Source organism: Ursus maritimus, unplaced genomic scaffold (genome assembly GCF_017311325.1).
Source record: "Ursus maritimus isolate PB19 unplaced genomic scaffold, ASM1731132v1 scaffold_29, whole genome shotgun sequence".
In the NCBI taxonomy this organism is placed as follows: domain Eukaryota; kingdom Metazoa; phylum Chordata; class Mammalia; order Carnivora; family Ursidae; genus Ursus; species Ursus maritimus.
In genome coordinates, this window is record NW_024425452.1 from 1,413,487 (window position 1) to 1,428,982 (window position 15,496).

The window sequence follows — 15,496 nt, forward strand, 5'->3', positions numbered from 1 at the left end:
CGTCCCGGCCACGACGGCGCCGCAGGGGCCTTGGTGCTGCGTAAGTAGCGACTGCGGGGGCTGAAGGAGGCCAAGGAGAGGCCCCGAGTCCCTCACTTGGCCCCCCGCGTCCCAGCCCCCTGCTTCAGGCCCAGGCTGGAAGGCGGGACTTGGGGAACTGGCCTGGCGCCGGCGCCGCCGCCGCCTCCCTAATTGCTCGCTGGCCAGCGTGGTGGGGCGCCCAGACTCGGCTCCGAGGCGGCCCGGGTCAAGTGTGGCCGAGACGCTGGCACCCCAGCGGCGGCCCCACCTGAGAATCATCCCACGGGCGCGCCCAGACCCAGCCGGCGGGCCGCAGGCTCCAAGCCCTCCCCTATTCTCGGGGACCTGGCCCCGGGGTCACGTTGAGGGTCCTCGCCTCCCTCGGGCTGCCCGACGGCGGCTCCTCCCTGTCCCCACGGCCCCGAGGAGGGACCCAGCTCACAATTCCAGATGTGCCGTCGGGCTGTCCCTGCTTGGAGGGGCCCCTTCTCTCCTCTTTCCCGAGCACCCGCAACTTGGAAGGCCTCGGATTCCGGTTTGGAGCCAAAAGAAGGGAGAACCTCTCTTTGCCTCCAGAGTTGGTCCTCGCACACAAATTCCCACGCACAGCTGGCAGGGCTGGGGGGATTAGGGATGCTCGGGGCTGCTAGTAGGACGCGTGAGGCTAGATGGTCACTAACCGGATTTCCCGGCGGGACAGCTTCTGGTGGGGTGGGCGCGAGGTCTATGAGCCCTCCGCCTTGGGCGGAGACCGACGGGGTGGGCGAAGGGTGCCCGAGGACCTTGATCACTCCCATCTTTGGGACTACGAGATTTGGGGCCACAATTATTCAGACAATTGGCTCGAGGTGGTTGTGGTCAGAGAGGTTTCTCTCTCTCATTCTCCGGATTTTCTGCAAACTTTTGCAGAGTTTAGGGCAGAAGGCGAAGGCGCAGCTCCTCGGGTGGCCCCTCGGGGCGCTGGGCCTAGGGGCTAGCGGAGATTTGGGGAGATTGGGCCCAGCTCCGAGGTCGCGGAGGAAACGCGCGGAGTCGGCTTCCTGTGGGGGCTCGGGCCGCGGCGCCCCGCGGACAGACGTGTCCGGCCCAGGCAGCGCCAGGCCCGGCGAGGGGAAGGGACCTGGGGGGGAGGGGGCGACGGGGAAGGCGAGGAGGGGGCGGGGAGAGGGTGGGCCTGGAAGAGGGGAAGGGAGAGGCGAGCGGGGGAGGAGCAAGGGGGCTGGAGGGAGAGAAGGAAGAAGGAAGGGGGCGAGCGGCGCGAGCTGGCGCCGAAATGCGAGAAAGGAGCGAGTGAGAGGGGAGGGGGCGCGGGGCGAGAGGCGAGCAGCCTAGCGGCCCCTCGGCTGGGGCGCCCTCCGCAGGCGCGCATGGCAGCCCCCGCGTGGTGATCCCCGCGGCCCGAGCGAGTAGCGCGCAGCTTGCACGAGTAAGTTGGTCGGTGGCCGCGCTGGAAGGGGGGGAGGCGCGCGACTGCTGCCGGATCACCCCCTGCGCGTCCCCCTCTCCCTTGCTCGCGTGAGGGGAAGGTCGGCCCCGCCCGCTGAGCCCTGTTTTCTGCAGGTCCCGGGCCGATGTCCCAGGTGAGTGGTCAGCGCCCCCCTCACTGCGAAGCGCCCCATGGAGCCCCCAGCGCAGCCCCGGGCCCAGGTAGGACCACGGATGGAGAGCGAGGCTGGAAGGGAGCGGGGCAGGCGGCCGGGCCGGGGAGGGGGGGAGGTTCGGGGAGTTGGTGGGGGATTTGCTAATTTTCACTCTTCCTCCCTGAGACGGGGGAGACGGTTCTGGGGAGCTTGGGTGGAGGTGGGGGTGAGGATACTGGGTATCTGGGTGTCGGGGACCCGGTCCAAGGAGAGTGGAGGGCTGCGGTGATGGGGGCAGGGCCGAATGGAGACGGCGTCTGCGCCAAATTGGCTCCAACTACCCCCACTCCCAACACCAGACACACACACCGCGGTGTCTGTCCGTCTGGGATTTGTGTCCCAACCGTTTCTGCCCAGTGTGTAAATATTTATGGGGGCCTCAGGCGGGGCTTGGGGTGTCTGAGTCTCTCCTTCCCTTCCCCCAACCCAACGAGAACCTAGCGCTTCCCGAAAACTTTTGTCCGCCGAAAACTGCTCCAGGACCCGGCCCCTCCCCCTCCTTGCCATCTTGTCTCCCTCGTCTTCCTCCCCACCCGGGCCTGGCCTGTCCCCGCCGCTCCCACCCTGCAGGCGCGCGCGCGCTTGCGTGCACACGCACACACACACGCGCGCGCGCGCGCAAGGGCCCACAGCCGGGGTGAAATACCCCTAGCCCCAATTCACAGGGTCTGTAACCTCTCTGGTATTCCTGCAGGAGCCTCCCAACCCTGGAAGGCTTTGTGACTCTTGGAGGGGTATGCGGTGGGAGCCCTGGGGCTGTGGCTCTCAGTCCTTTCTCCCGCCTGTGCCCATGAACGCTGAGGCTCTCAGTGGCATGCAGGGCCAGGGAGAAGTCAGGAGCAGCTGGGATTTGTTCAGGGGCAGCGTGGTGGAGAGCAGGAGTCTAGGCCCGGATTTCGGGACTTCAGTCCCAGCTGTAGGTTAGTCTCTTTTCTTTTGACTTCCTCTCACCCCCCCCCCCCACTCTCCCTTTCTCCCCTCTTTGAGTCTCAGCATAAGAAGGTCTGGTGCTGGACCTCTGACACGAACTCCCTGCATGGCCTTGGACAAGTTGCTTCCCCCCTCCGTCCTCCGTCTCCACATCTGCCCATAGATGCCTGTGTGCCCATTGGAGAAGCCCTAGCTCCCCAGGTCTACCTGCTGCACAGCCAGGCCCAGGCTGGAGGGCATCTCCTGCAGCAGAGCGAGGACAAGTGGGAGATGGCTGGCCAAGGGCCAGCACATACGTGGGACTAATGTTTCTGCTGAGTATCCCTGCTAGCCCTCAGATTCTCTCCTCTTGGTGAGGCCCCTGGAGCAGAGACTTCTGGGAGATGAGCCCCTCCAAGAAGTAGACTCCAGCCTGGAGAGAGAGGTTGGGGCGGGACCAGGAAGGATCTTTCTCTGTGTCTGGGAACCTCTCTCCCTCTTGGCCTCTCTCACCCCTCCTCACTTTCTGGGCCTCTCCTCTCCCACCCTCTCCCTTTGCACTGCCTGCTTTCTCCGCTTGTCCTTTTTCTCTGCTCTCCCACCCTACCTCCTTGCAAGATCTCCTGCCCTGTGTGACCCGTTCTGAGTCCCAACAGGGAGAGGAGGGACTCAATGTGCTGAGGCAGAGTGGGCCACCTGGAAGCGTAAAGCCTTAGGCTGTAACTCCAGGCAACCCGCCCTCCAGAGGCCCAGAGAGCCCCCTCCCCAGCCTGGGCCGGGCCAGACAATGTGGCTTTCATAACTCGAGGAGGCCTGGCTCTGCTGCCTTGGGAGAATGAGCCCTGCTGCCCAGGAAGCCCAAACCGCAGGAGACCCAGCCAAAACCCCACAGACGCCTGAAGCCGAGACCAGAATCCCCCACACTCCCTGCAGAGCGCTGACAGAACAGCAAGGCTGGAGCACTGCCCCTGGGAGCCTGGCTGGCAGAACAGCCAGGGAGCAAGTCACCCCCGCCCTCAGCTGCCCAGGATGCAGACTGGGTGCGAGGGGACTTGGGGCACCTCTGATTGGGACAGGTGGCCAAGCCCCCACACCATGGCTCCCTCCAGTGCCTCCTCCCCACCCACCCCTGTGAGCCCTGGAGAGCCTGGCTCCCTAACCCACAGCAGATTTCTGTCCAGCACCGAGGCGTCACATTCCTGCTCTTGGTTCTAAATTGAATTTCCTGGGGAATTGGAGCCTTCAGACCTAAAATAAAACCAACCCGACCCAGCCTCACCAGGCAGCTCAGGCCCTCTTCAGTCCTCAGCCCGGTGGCTAGGACGGGGACTGGTGTGTCCCAAGTGCGCATCCAGTGAGCCCAAATTCTCACCTCCTTGGGGTTTAGGAGCCAAGTGCCACCCCTAATCCTCACCCCCTCATTCTATCTTCTTCCCCTGACTGGGGCATTCCCAGTTCTAGGACTCCGCCCCAGCAGTGGACACTTGCTGAGTGCCCACTGGGGGTGCAGAGGTGAATGCCGACACCACCCCAAGGGAGTGAGCTAGGGAGGGCTGCGGTCTGCTGGAGGTGCTAGGATTTCACTACCAAATTCTAAGTAATAAGAGAATGCTAAGTGGGTGCTCAGTTCTCAATGGATGGGCCACTCCAAGGAGGGACGGTTGGCTTGAGTGGGCCCTGAATGGTAGTTTGGATTCGGGGTGTGGGAGAGGAGAGGGTTAGGACCTGGTCAAGAGGAACAATGTAAGCATGGGGGGATTGGTCAGAAGGCCCAGTGGTGACCTGGGGCCATGGAGAGGTCAGGCTGCCTGGAACTAGGATCCCTGTCCATTCATCAGGTTGAAGATATAGCCTGAGGCCTTGAATACTGGGCCAAGGAGAGATGGGAGTGTGGGGTTCCAGTCACTGCTCTCTGAGCAGCGATCCTGGCTCTCTCCAGAGACGGTCAGCGCTCCAAGAGGGAAGCTTGGATCCACTGTCCACAAGACAATGGAGGTCTGGGCTTGGGTGACCCGAGATTGGAGCTCCAGAATGAGGGTCCTGTGGGCACTTCCCAGGCTTGGAGTGAACCCATCCCACCTGGAAGAGGTCCCCTCCATTCTTCGGCCCAGGAGCACCCCTCACCTTGGTGGACAGCAGGCAGCCAGAAAGAGCCCACAGGGCTCCTGCTGGAGTTTTGAGTCTTTCGGCCTTCCCTCCTGGGCTTATGGATTTCTTTTTTAAGATTTTATTTATTTATTAGAGAGAGAGTGAGAGAGCGAGCACGAGCAGAGGGAGAGGGAGAGAGAGAAGCAAACTCCCTGCTATGCAGGGAGTCCGATGATGTAGGACTCAATCCCAGGACCTAGAGATCATGACCTGAACCGAAGGCAGACGCTTAACCAACCGAGCCCCCCGGGCACCCCAGACTTATGGATTTAAATAGTACCCGTTTCCACTGCCTCCTGGGAGGTCTTTCCAGAACTCAGGGCACTGGCTCCATCCCTATCCTGTGTTACGGAAGAAAGCGTACTGAGGCATAAGGGGCTGCTGCCTTTCTATCCCCTCTTGTAGATAGAGACCCTAGAAAGAGCTGCGCGGCAGGGGCTTCTGCTCAGAGATGCCACCGGCATGTGTGACCACCTGTGCACATTAGACAGAAGTGGCCCTCTGCTCAGACGGAGCAGGAACAGGGATACAGCTGGGTGGGCAGATGGGCGGGAGGATGGGGCCCTAACCAGGGACTCCGGCGCCACCCCCGCCTCCTGCCGGCTTTGGTAGGCACCTTTATGCCAAACATGAATTGCACATCCACACAAGATTTTGTGTGGCTGTGCTGGCCACCGCTTCCTTCCAGCCCACTCTGCATCTCTCCCCTCTTGAACATTCCTCCGGGAGCTTCTCCACAGAGATGTTCTCCCCTCTGTGGCTGAACAGCAGGGGCTCATGTCACAAGAAGAAATATGAGGCTCTTTTGGTCTCTTGATGGTTGAGCCCTGGTGCTCCACTTGTCTGACTTTTCTGCTCTGCGTGCTTCCAGGGAGAGCTGTTTCTCGGCATCGGGCCCTCTGGGTTGTGTCTCGTTCAGAGCTCCATCTTCCCACCACTTCTTAATGCCTTCTCATTCTGCTTCTGTGTCTCCGGGCACTCAGCACGGGTTCCTCCTCTGCCCTCAGTGTCACATCTGCCGGGTCGCCTCCTGGCTCCAGGAGACCTGTGTCTCCGTGTTTCCAGATCACGGTGAATGGACTGGATTGTCTTTCCTCCCGGATATCTTTCCGAAGTCTGAGGCTCACCCTAGAACGGCAGGTTCCCTGCAGTAGGGCCTCCTCGAGACATGGTCTGGGCTCTCTACTTGTCCCCCTTGGCCTCAAGGTCACCAGCCCTATAGGTTACCTACAAGGAGAGGCTGCCAGAGAGTGGCGACAGTGGGGGAGGAGGGCAGAGATGGGGATCAGTCTCCCTAACCCCTCTGTCCTGCCTTCATCCCTCCCCTACCCTAGAGGGGGGCCAAGATAGCTGCGGTCCTGGTTCCTCCTGTAAGACCAATGGTGTCAGCCCTGTGCATCCCAGTGACCTCAGGAGGGAGCCTGGGAAGCGACCAGAGGCTCCAGTTCTCTAGGCTCCCCAGCCTCAACACCGCCAAACACTGTGGCTTCCCTTACTCACGCTGCAGCCGCTTACCCCAGGGTGTTGGCTCCTGCTACTCTTCTGGAAATGTCCTCCCCGCCCCAACGCACGTGCACGCACACCCCTGGGATGAGTGCCCAGCTTCTGTGGCTCCACAGCCCTGGTGTACCTCTTGCCCCTCGGTGTACGTGAATGCCCCCCACCCCCCCAGACAGCTCCTGAGACAGTGACCTCCTCTTCCTCATTTTGGTCTACCCAGCACTTGACATATTGCCAGGAGCATCATAGCTGCTTAATAAATGTTAAACCAAACAGCACAGGGAGGGAGGGGGAGGGAGGCGAAAAGGAAGGAAAGGAGAGGAGAGGAAAGGGAGGACAGGAAGGCAGGGAGGGCAGGGAGGGAGGGAGGAAGGAAAGAAGGAATGAAGGAAGGGGGGAGGAAAGGAAGGGAGGGAGGGAGGGGAGGCGGGAGAGGAGGGAGGGAAGGGCGGGAGGGCGGGAGGGAGGGAGGGAGAGAGGCAGGGAGGGAGGGAAGAAGGTGGGTGCATGGACCTGAGCATTTCATTTACTCTTGGAAACCCTGAGGGATAAGCAGGAGGAACCCCACGCACACACCCTTTACTCACAAGGGAACAGGAGTCTGGTGACTTGCCCAGGTTGGTTACCGGTAAAAGCCAGGGCTTGGGTCTTCCAGCTCCTCGCTGGTCTTCATTACACCACACGGGAGACAGCGCTGCCCGTCAGGGCCACACCACGGTGCTTCTAGGGCCAGAGGCTGGAACTGGGCAGGCCCCTCCCTTCCTAGGAATTAGGACCAAGCGCTGAGCCTCCCTCTTCATGCCAGCTTGGTGTTAGCCCCCAGGAACCACGGCTGAGCTGTTGTAGCCCAAACTCAGGCTGGGAGAGGCATCACCCAGCAGGCGTCGCCCCCCCTGCGTGTATCTGGACTCCCCTGCTCCCCCTGTCCCAGCCCCCCCCATCTTCCAAAAGCCATTTGACTCCTCTCTCATGAACCCAGGAGTGAGGGGGCTCTCAACTGGCCCAAAGAGTGTATGGGGCAGGACAGAACGGATTTGTCCCTTCCCGGAGCAGCTGGGGTCACTGCAAGGGATGCCCAGCCTATGACTCTGCTGCCTTCCTGAGCTTGCAGGAGCCCTGTGCCCCTCTCCTGCTCTGGCTGCTGTCTCCGCAAAGGGCCTGTGGTTCCGCCCCCCCCCCCCCCCCCGCAGGTGTGAGCACGTCCATCGGGCCTGCTGTCTCTGTGCTACCTACCTGGGTCCCCTGGGGCCTGGTCCCCCTGGCCATGGGGGACAGGGATCTTGGGAACAAGAATTGCTCAGGGCCCAGGGAGGGGAGCAGCTGAGCCCCTGGATGCCCCCCCCCCAAGGCTGCTCCCAGCCCCCAGACCTGCCTGCTCCGCCCTCACTGGCTCCCCTGCGGTGGCCTCCTGCCTCCAGTCTTGGCGGACTTCTCTTGGAGACAGCTCAGAGAAGGCCAGCGCGTGTAGGCCCTGTGTTCTCTGTGATTGAGTCTGTTTCTATTTCCAAGACTAGTCTTTGTCTATCTGTCAGTCGCCCTGGGCGTGTCCCTGTCTTGGTCACTTTGTGTGGTGTGCACAGGCGGGTGGTGATGGTTTAGTCTCTGGGTTCCTGCCCTTTCTTTTCCTCCTCTGTCTGCCTGTGCCCTTGTGGTCTCTGTGTCCCTCTGAGTCTCTCATTTCTATGTCTCCCCTGCTCCCAACATGGCAGGGGGTGGGGGGGCACTTCTCAAAGCCTCTGTCTACCCTGACTGCACAACTGGGGGTCTGATGAGAGGCACGGGCTGCACCCTACACCCTGTCGTTGCTGGCCTGGCCCTGGCCCATGATCCCTGAACTCACCCTCCCTGCTCTCTGCTTACCCTCAGGCCTTCCTACACCCCTGCTGGCACAGAGGGATGGGAGCTCAGGCCCCTTTCTGCCTCCCTCCCCCACCTCCCATCCCCCCTAATCTTTCCCTGGGCCCAGGGGGCCCTAGTCTTGCTGCCTCAGGAGCTGTGGGTTTGAAGGTGGCTCCATTTCTGCCTTCCGCCCACCCTGCGCAGAGGGGCCGAGCTGGTCACTGTAATTACATGTGGCTGCGGTCCGCCTCTTCCCAGCCTCTTGGGCCGGCTCCCTGCCTCTCTTCCTGCCTGGCCTCTCCACCTCGGGCCCATCCTTCTCCTCAGGCCCGGTCTCTGACTCTCTCTCTCTCCCACTGTCATCCCCTCTCTCTGACCTGGCTTCTGGCTGTCTCTCTCTCTCTCTCTCTTTCTCTCTCCCTGCCTGCTCTGCACTCCCTTCTCTGTCGCCCCTGCCTTTGTCCCCATCCTTCCCTGCCTCCCCCTCACTGGCTTTGCTGAGTCTCCCTCCTGTCCCAGGCTGTCTGTCCCTGGGGTTTCTGGGGGCTCCCTCCTTCGGTGCCCAGTCCTGCCTTCTGATGTCTCTCTCTGCTTCTGCCTTTCACTGTCCCTTTGATTCTTTCCCTCTCCCTGTCCCTCTGGATGCCTCTCCCTATCCCTCCATCACTGGCCATCTGTGTGTCCTCTCCTGCGCCATGTTTCTCCCCACGTTCCTTTCTACCTCGCCTCTCCGGCCCCGCTTCCTGACAACCACACAGACACAACAAGTGTGCGGGTGCGCACACTCATACACACATATACACACACAGCCTTGATCACTCCTGGCTTGCGTTTTGGGAGCTTCCTATGTTGGAACCTGGCACCGTTGCCAGATAGGGAAAGGGCTGGGTAGCTGGTACAAAGAGGCCGAGAATGAGGACTCCTGGCATTCTGGGCTGCGGGAAGGGGACCGGGGCTGTGCAGACAGGAGGGCACTGGGAAAATATACCTTGGTCGTGTGCTTTTTCTCTAGCCCAGACCCCATCCCTCCTGCCTGGGCTGGAGGTAGTAACCGGATCCACTCACCCTGCGGAGGCAGCGCTAGAGGAGGGCTCCCTGGAGGAGGTGGCAGCCCCCATGCCCCAGGGCAATAGCCCTGGGGCCCCTCAGCCCCTGGACAGCACTGACCTCGATGTTCCCACAGAAGCTGTGACACGTGAGTCCTAGGGGGCCGGGAGGTGAGAGTGGTAACATGTGGGGGTCACACTAGGAAATCCTATCCCTATGGGCTGGCGGAAATACAGTGGGTGCCCGTGGGAGTCTAGCACTGGGCCAGAACCTTGAAGTGTGGGCAACGGAAAGGTATAGGACACGGTCAGTATCCTTTCTGTCTAGGAAAGAGACCTCCGCATACAAAATGATTAATATAATATTAGTTCACGAGGAGGGTGGATGGGCTCCAGGCAATATGGTTCCAGAGCAGAGGGCGTGGTGCCATATGAAAGGAAAAAAAGAGCTGGGGGTGCTGAGGGCCCCGAGCCAGAGTCCGCTGCATCCCCACCCTTCAGGGTATCGAGGGTCAAAAGGAAAGAGAGAAGCCCCCAGTTACTCTGAGCAGAAAGGAGCCTATTCCCAGGCTTGGCTCAAGGCCTCCTAGGAGGTCCTGGGAGGGAGAGAACTCTCGCCCCTCACCCTCAAGAGCAGGGGAAGGGGCGGCCAGGGCCGTTTGAAATTAATAAGAAGATCCACAAAATGTATAGACACATTTGCACTTTCCAACTTTCTTTGCTGGAATGATCTCACAGACTTCAAACTAGCCTGTCGTGAGGCAGCAGGACAGCGAGTGCCAAGTCCATTTTACAGATGAGGAAACTGAAGCACGCAGAACCACTCAGCCTGGACACAGCTGGGGCACTCAGGTCTCCTGGCCCAGTGCTCCTTCCGGGGCCTGTCTGCTCAGCTGGCATGGCTGAGCAGGGAGCCGCCTTCGGCCAGGGCATCTGGGGCCGAGCTGGACTCCCTGGAAGTCAGGGTTACTGAATCCTGCTAGCGCACGGCCCTCAGCCTCCTCTACACACACCCACCAGCAGAACTGAGAGAAAGAGGTCAGCGCCGTGGCCGCAGAGGAGGGGGCCTGGATGGGAGTTGCACAGACACCTCTGTGTCTATGGGCCCGAGTGTTTGCTCTGTGACTCAGCCCCCACGGCCACCCCCACGGCTATGGCCACAGGCAAGCTCTGTGTCTGCCCGAGCCTCCCAGGGCCCTCAGCTTACCACACACGCCCGCCCTCCGGTCGCTGTGCCCATGTTTAGGCATCGGGGCAGGGGGCGCGGAAGCTGGCCAAGCACTCAGGCCGGTGTCCCGCCGTGGGGCCGAGAGGTGGGAGCAGGATGATTCAGGCCTGCTGCTTCCCGTGGCCTTACCCCTGTTTACCCAGATGCAGGCGCCAGCCACACCTCAGGGCCAGAGGCTCCCAGCGCGGAGCTTCTCCAGAGCCCTGTCTTCCGTGCTCTCCTGACTCCCCACCTGGCCCTCGGCTCCTTTCTCGCAGCCTCCATCCCCTCCCTGCTCCACTTCCTAGCTGTGGGACCTTGGCCTCCGTTTTTTTTCATCTGTGGGATGGGCCCACGAGGGTAGATCTATCAAGATGCGTAAAGAAGCTACTCTACAGAAAGCCCTTGGCACACTGTTGGCGCCTAATAACAGCCCCAACGTGTACGGTATGAGTTACAAGATGAGTGATGGCTGCGATAGGAGCAGCTTAGTCCCCAGGCCTTCATCTCCCAGCCTCTGCCCTGCTCTGCGCTCTGCGCCCCAGCTCTTGGCCTCCAGGCTGGGCCCACGTCTGACACTTTCGAGCTGTGGGACCTTAAACAAGTTCCTGTACTTCTCCGGGACTCGGTTTCCTCATTTGTGAAAGGTGGATAGCATCCTAGGGACAAACTGAGCGGGTTCGTGAGAGAATGGCGTGTGATGCGGTTGGAAGGGTGGCTGGCGGGCCGGAAGGTGCTCCATGATGTGATGGCGTCACCACAGTCCTGTCGTAGAAGGGGCCCAGCCCTCTCTGTCAGAGCAAGCGCCGAGGCCACCTCCCCCTCTCCTCAGCCTCCAGCCGCCACCACCCCAGACACCTCCTCCTCCTGTAACTCAAACCCAGAGGCCTGGGGGGAGTCGGGGACCCACACCCCAGTGCCTAGGAGATGGAAGTGCCCAACATTTATGCCTTTACAGAGGGTCCCGCCCAAGAGCCGGCAGCCCTGAGCAGCCAAGGGGGCCTGCAGTTGCCCACGTCACAGTCTCAGTCCCCTCCCCCAAACACACACACACCCAAACACACACACATCTGCGCCCATCTCTTGCAAACAGAACCGTGACCTCCAGGTGAGCAAACCTGGGGTCAGGAAAGGGACTGGGTGCTTTGGGGGGATCCCCAGGGCCAGCTTCCCTGGACCCCACTGATGAAGCCAAAGTTTGGTCCCTCAGCCTGAGATGGGGACTTAGGGAGTTCCTGGCCTCGGGGATCCCCCACCACGGGCCTCTTTTCCCTTCTCTCCCCTCTCACCCAGACCCTCAGGGCCCCCTAGGAGACTCCGCCAGCCACCCAGCAGAGGCAGACGGGGCAGGGAAGCTGGGGTGGGAGAGAAGAGATAGAGGGGCTGCTCTGAGGCACCCCTGGAGCCCAGGGCCAGGGCGTTCATCTCCAAACAGATGTTTCCAATAAATCACCCAGCACACCAAGGGCAAAAACAGCTGGGGGCTTGGCAGGGGCCGAGGTGAAGGTTAACTGCTTCACTGCTGTCCCTCTGTGCCCCAGCCAAAGAGTCCCTACCCCTCCGCCCTGACCACCGCCACTCTTGCCAGAACCCCAGGACCCCAAGAGCAAGAGAATGGATTTCACGTGGGTAAGAAGGTGGGGTCCAGGGCTCTGAGACCCTCCTGTTGCCTTGCACCTCTGTCTCTTCTGGAATGAGCACTGGCCTGGGGGTCATGAGCCAGGCTCAACTCTACTATTTCCTTGTGTGCCTCTGGGCAAGTCGGTTCTGCTCTCTGGGCCTCAGTTTTCCCATCTGCGGAATACAAGGCCGGTTAGGTGACCTGTGGCGAATCTAACAATGAAGCAGGCAGGTTTGGGGCAGAGCTCTGGGAGGCTGTGTGTCCCCCACCCGCACTAACCTCTCTCATCATCTCTTTAGGCCAGCCTCAGGGGAACCCCTTGAGCTGTACCCCACTAGTGGCGAATGGCTCAGGCCACCCCTCAGAGCTGGGCAGCGCCAGGCGGGCGGGGAGCAGTGCCCTGGGTGGCCCCAAGGCCCACCGGAAGTTGCAGACGCACCCATCTCTCGCCAGCCAGGGCAGCAAGAAGAGCAAGGGCAGCACGAAATCTACGGCCTCCCAGATCCCCCTCCAGGCGCAGGAAGGTAAGCACCCCCTCTCCCCTCTCCCCTCTCCCGGGGGGAGGCCTCCCCCTCCCACGCCGGGCCCCTCCAAGCACGAAGCAGGGACCGGCAGCAGCGTCTTCACGGGGCTGTGGGTTAGAAGCACAGGCTCATCCCTTCGCCAGGCCTCTGGGGTCTGAACCTTTGGGTGGAGCCCAGGAGACCGGATTTTAACACTGGCTCCGGGGAATCTGGCCAACAACACCTGCTGGGGAAAGTGAGGCGTATCTGCCTTCTCAAGGCCAACCCCTGCCCGTCCACGCTCTCCCAGAGTTGCTGTAACAAGGAATAAAAGCACCAGGGCCGCGCCAGCATAAGTCACTGCATTTCTGGAAAGAAAACTTTCCTCAAGGCGTGGACCGCCTGTTCAGTGAGAGCAGAACACCTGGCAGAATAAAATGAGGCACCATCGGAGACTTACTTGGGGGTGTGGCGAGGGCTGTGCAGGGTGGTGGGAGGGCAGAGAACCCAGATACAGCAGCCGCTGTTCCCACAATACGAGGGTCCTCGGCCCAGCCACCCAGGGCAGTCCGCTTCCCCGCCCCAACGGGCGTTAATTCGGCGAGGTTGACGGCTGCCTGTAGCTTAGTGGTGCTTGACCTTCGCCCCAGAGTTTTTAAGTGCGTCCTGTCCACGTTCGGGGACCCCAGCCTGGTCCTCTGCAAACAGGATTCAGTGTACACATTTGCATGTAACGTGTTCATCGGCTTCCCAGAGAGCGGATTCTGCCCAACAGTCTTAATTATGAAGGGGATGTTCATTCATTTAAAAATGTACTGGGCGTGTGCTATGAGCCGGGCACTGTGCTATGCACTGGGTACCCAGTCCCTGGCCTCACAAGGCTCTCATGAGAAAGACAAACAGGTCATCACCATCCGGGGTGATAAATACAGAGGTAAAGCCACACATAGGAGATTATGCAAACACAGGGGACACCCACACCAGCCCAGAAAGCTGGGGAGGGGAGTCTGGGCTGGGTCCGGAGGTGTCTGAGCAAGCCTAAGCGCTGAGTAGGAGGATCTAGCCAGGGGAGCATTAGCTCAGAAGTGCGAAATGCTAGCTCGGCTAGATGAGGAAATTCTAGGTGAGGGATGGGGGGAGGTGAGACTCCCAGCAGGCAGGGGCTGCAAGGAGGTCGGAGGCACCTTGTAAACTGTGCACTGGACTTCGACTTTATCTGGAAGACATGCAGCGCCTGGGTGGCTGAGTCAGTTAAGGGTCTGACTCTGGATTTCAGCTCTGGTCATGATCTCAAGGTCTAGGGATCAAGCCCTGCCTCCAGCTCCGTGATTTGTGTGGAGTCCGCTTAAGATTCTCTCTCTCCCCCTCTGCCCCTCACCCCCACACGCTCAAGGCATGCATGTGCACTTGCTCCCTCTCTCTCTCTCTCTCTCTCAAAAAAAAAAAAATGTTTATCTGGAGGGCAATAGGGAGCCATTGAAGGATTTTAAACAAGGTAGTGACTTCATGGGATTTGCATTTGAAGAGAACTTCCTCCTGCAGTTTGCAGGTAGGTGGCAGGGGTTGTAGCTGTAGGAGACCCCAGTCCCTCCACACAGAAAGGGAGTGGGAGAGTCAGACCTTCCACGGCAGTGTGAGACCCCCACAGGACCAGCAGCCTGTGCCAGGGGCCCACCTGGCCAGGGAACCTGGCTGCTCGGCTGCATGCCCAGCCCCTGGGGGGGGGGGTATCCGCTCAGCATCCTGGCTGCCCAGAGGGCGGGTCAGAACAGGGCTCCAGAGCCAGCCTGCCTGCGTTTGGTTCCCAGCTCCACCACTCCCCAGCTGGCTGCCCAAGGGTAGACCGGCGCATTCGTGCACTTACATCTATTTCCTCAGCACCTCAGAGCCGTGCGCCTTCTGGGGACTTGTAACCTATCAGTGACTGCAAGGGACAAAGATGCCTGTCCTTGGGGAGCTTCCGTTTCAGTAGGAGGAGAAAGCCCCGTAGTGCCATGGCAGGTGATAAGTCCTCCCCTGCAGGAAAGGTGGGAAAGGCGGGCAGGCCAGGGCAAGCGCCTGAGGGTGCTGGGGTGGGGCGGGTTGCAGTATTAAAGAGGGTGGTCCCCGAAGGCCACCGCAGAGTGATCCCCGAGGACAGAGTGTGGGAGGAGACCAGAACTTACCCTAGGGAGGTGGAAGCCACCCGAGGGTTCTGAGCACAGGCCGAATGCACTGGACTGAAGTTTGGCAAGGGTCCCTCTGGGCTACTGTGTGGGGAGTAGACAGAGAGGGGTAGTCAAAGGTGGGGGCTGAGGCGACCAGAGAGGCTGTTGCAGTTGCCCAAGTGAGAGATGAGCAGAATGGCAGGATTCTGGGTATATTCTGAAGCATGCCTCAGTTTCTTCATCTGCAGAGTGAGGCTAAGAGCCGCTCCATCTCTGGGAGCTGTAGCAAGTTTAAATGAATTTCATTCATGCCTAAACACTTAAAAGAGTAACCGGGAAGTGCTAGGACGCGGATTTGGTAAATAAATGACTAAGGGTGGTGAAGAGCAGACCTCTTGGGCTCAGACCCTGGAGGCTCAGACCCTCGCTCTGCAGCTTAGTGCCCAGGTGCCTGTAACTCTGTGCCTTGGGCTCGTGAGCCGGGAAAGCTGGGCGCCTCACATTCCCCATGTGTCCGAGCAGTGGGAGGGGAGCAGCGGGAGGGGAGCGGAGCACTGGGCAGTGAGCCCTCTGTGGCGGCTGGGGCTCTCGCCCCTGGCTCTCTCACCGACCCTGGGCCCCGCCCGTGCCCGCAGACTGCTGCGTCCACTGCATCCTGTCCTGCCTGTTCTGTGAGTTCCTGACGCTGTGCAACATCGTCCTGGACTGCGCCACGTGCGGCTCCTGCAGCTCCGAGGACTCGTGCCTCTGCTGCTGCTGCTGCAGCTCGGGCGAGTGCGCCGACTGCGACCTGCCCTGCGACCTGGACTGCGGCATCGTGGACGCCTGCTGCGAGTCCGCCGACTGCCTGGAGATCTGCATGGAGTGCTGCGGGCTCTGCTTCTCCTCCTGACCGCCGCCGCCCCCCCCCCCCCC

General features: G+C 60.8%; 1 protein-coding gene across 1 annotated transcript; it reads left to right on the forward strand.

The window, feature by feature from the left end:
* Positions 1-1,592: 1,592 nt before the first annotated feature.
* On the forward strand, positions 1,593-15,473 carry MDFI (MyoD family inhibitor). The gene is made up of 4 exons (XM_040643418.1): positions 1,593-1,668; positions 9,070-9,252; positions 12,231-12,455; positions 15,217-15,473. Exons 1-4 carry the CDS (start codon positions 1,593-1,595, stop codon positions 15,471-15,473), a joined length of 741 nt encoding a protein of 246 aa, XP_040499352.1.
* Positions 15,474-15,496: the final 23 nt, after the last annotated feature.

Coding starts and splice junctions, on each gene's coding strand:
- MDFI (XM_040643418.1), top strand. CDS start 1,593: ATGTCCCAGGTGAGTGGTCAGCGCCCCCCTCACTGCGAAGCGCCCCAT. Junction 1,669..9,069: donor CAGCGCAGCCCCGGGCCCAG/GTAGGACCACGG, acceptor CTTTTTCTCTAG/CCCAGACCCCATCCCTCCTG. Junction 12,456..15,216: donor CCCCCTCCAGGCGCAGGAAG/GTAAGCACCCCC, acceptor CCGTGCCCGCAG/ACTGCTGCGTCCACTGCATC.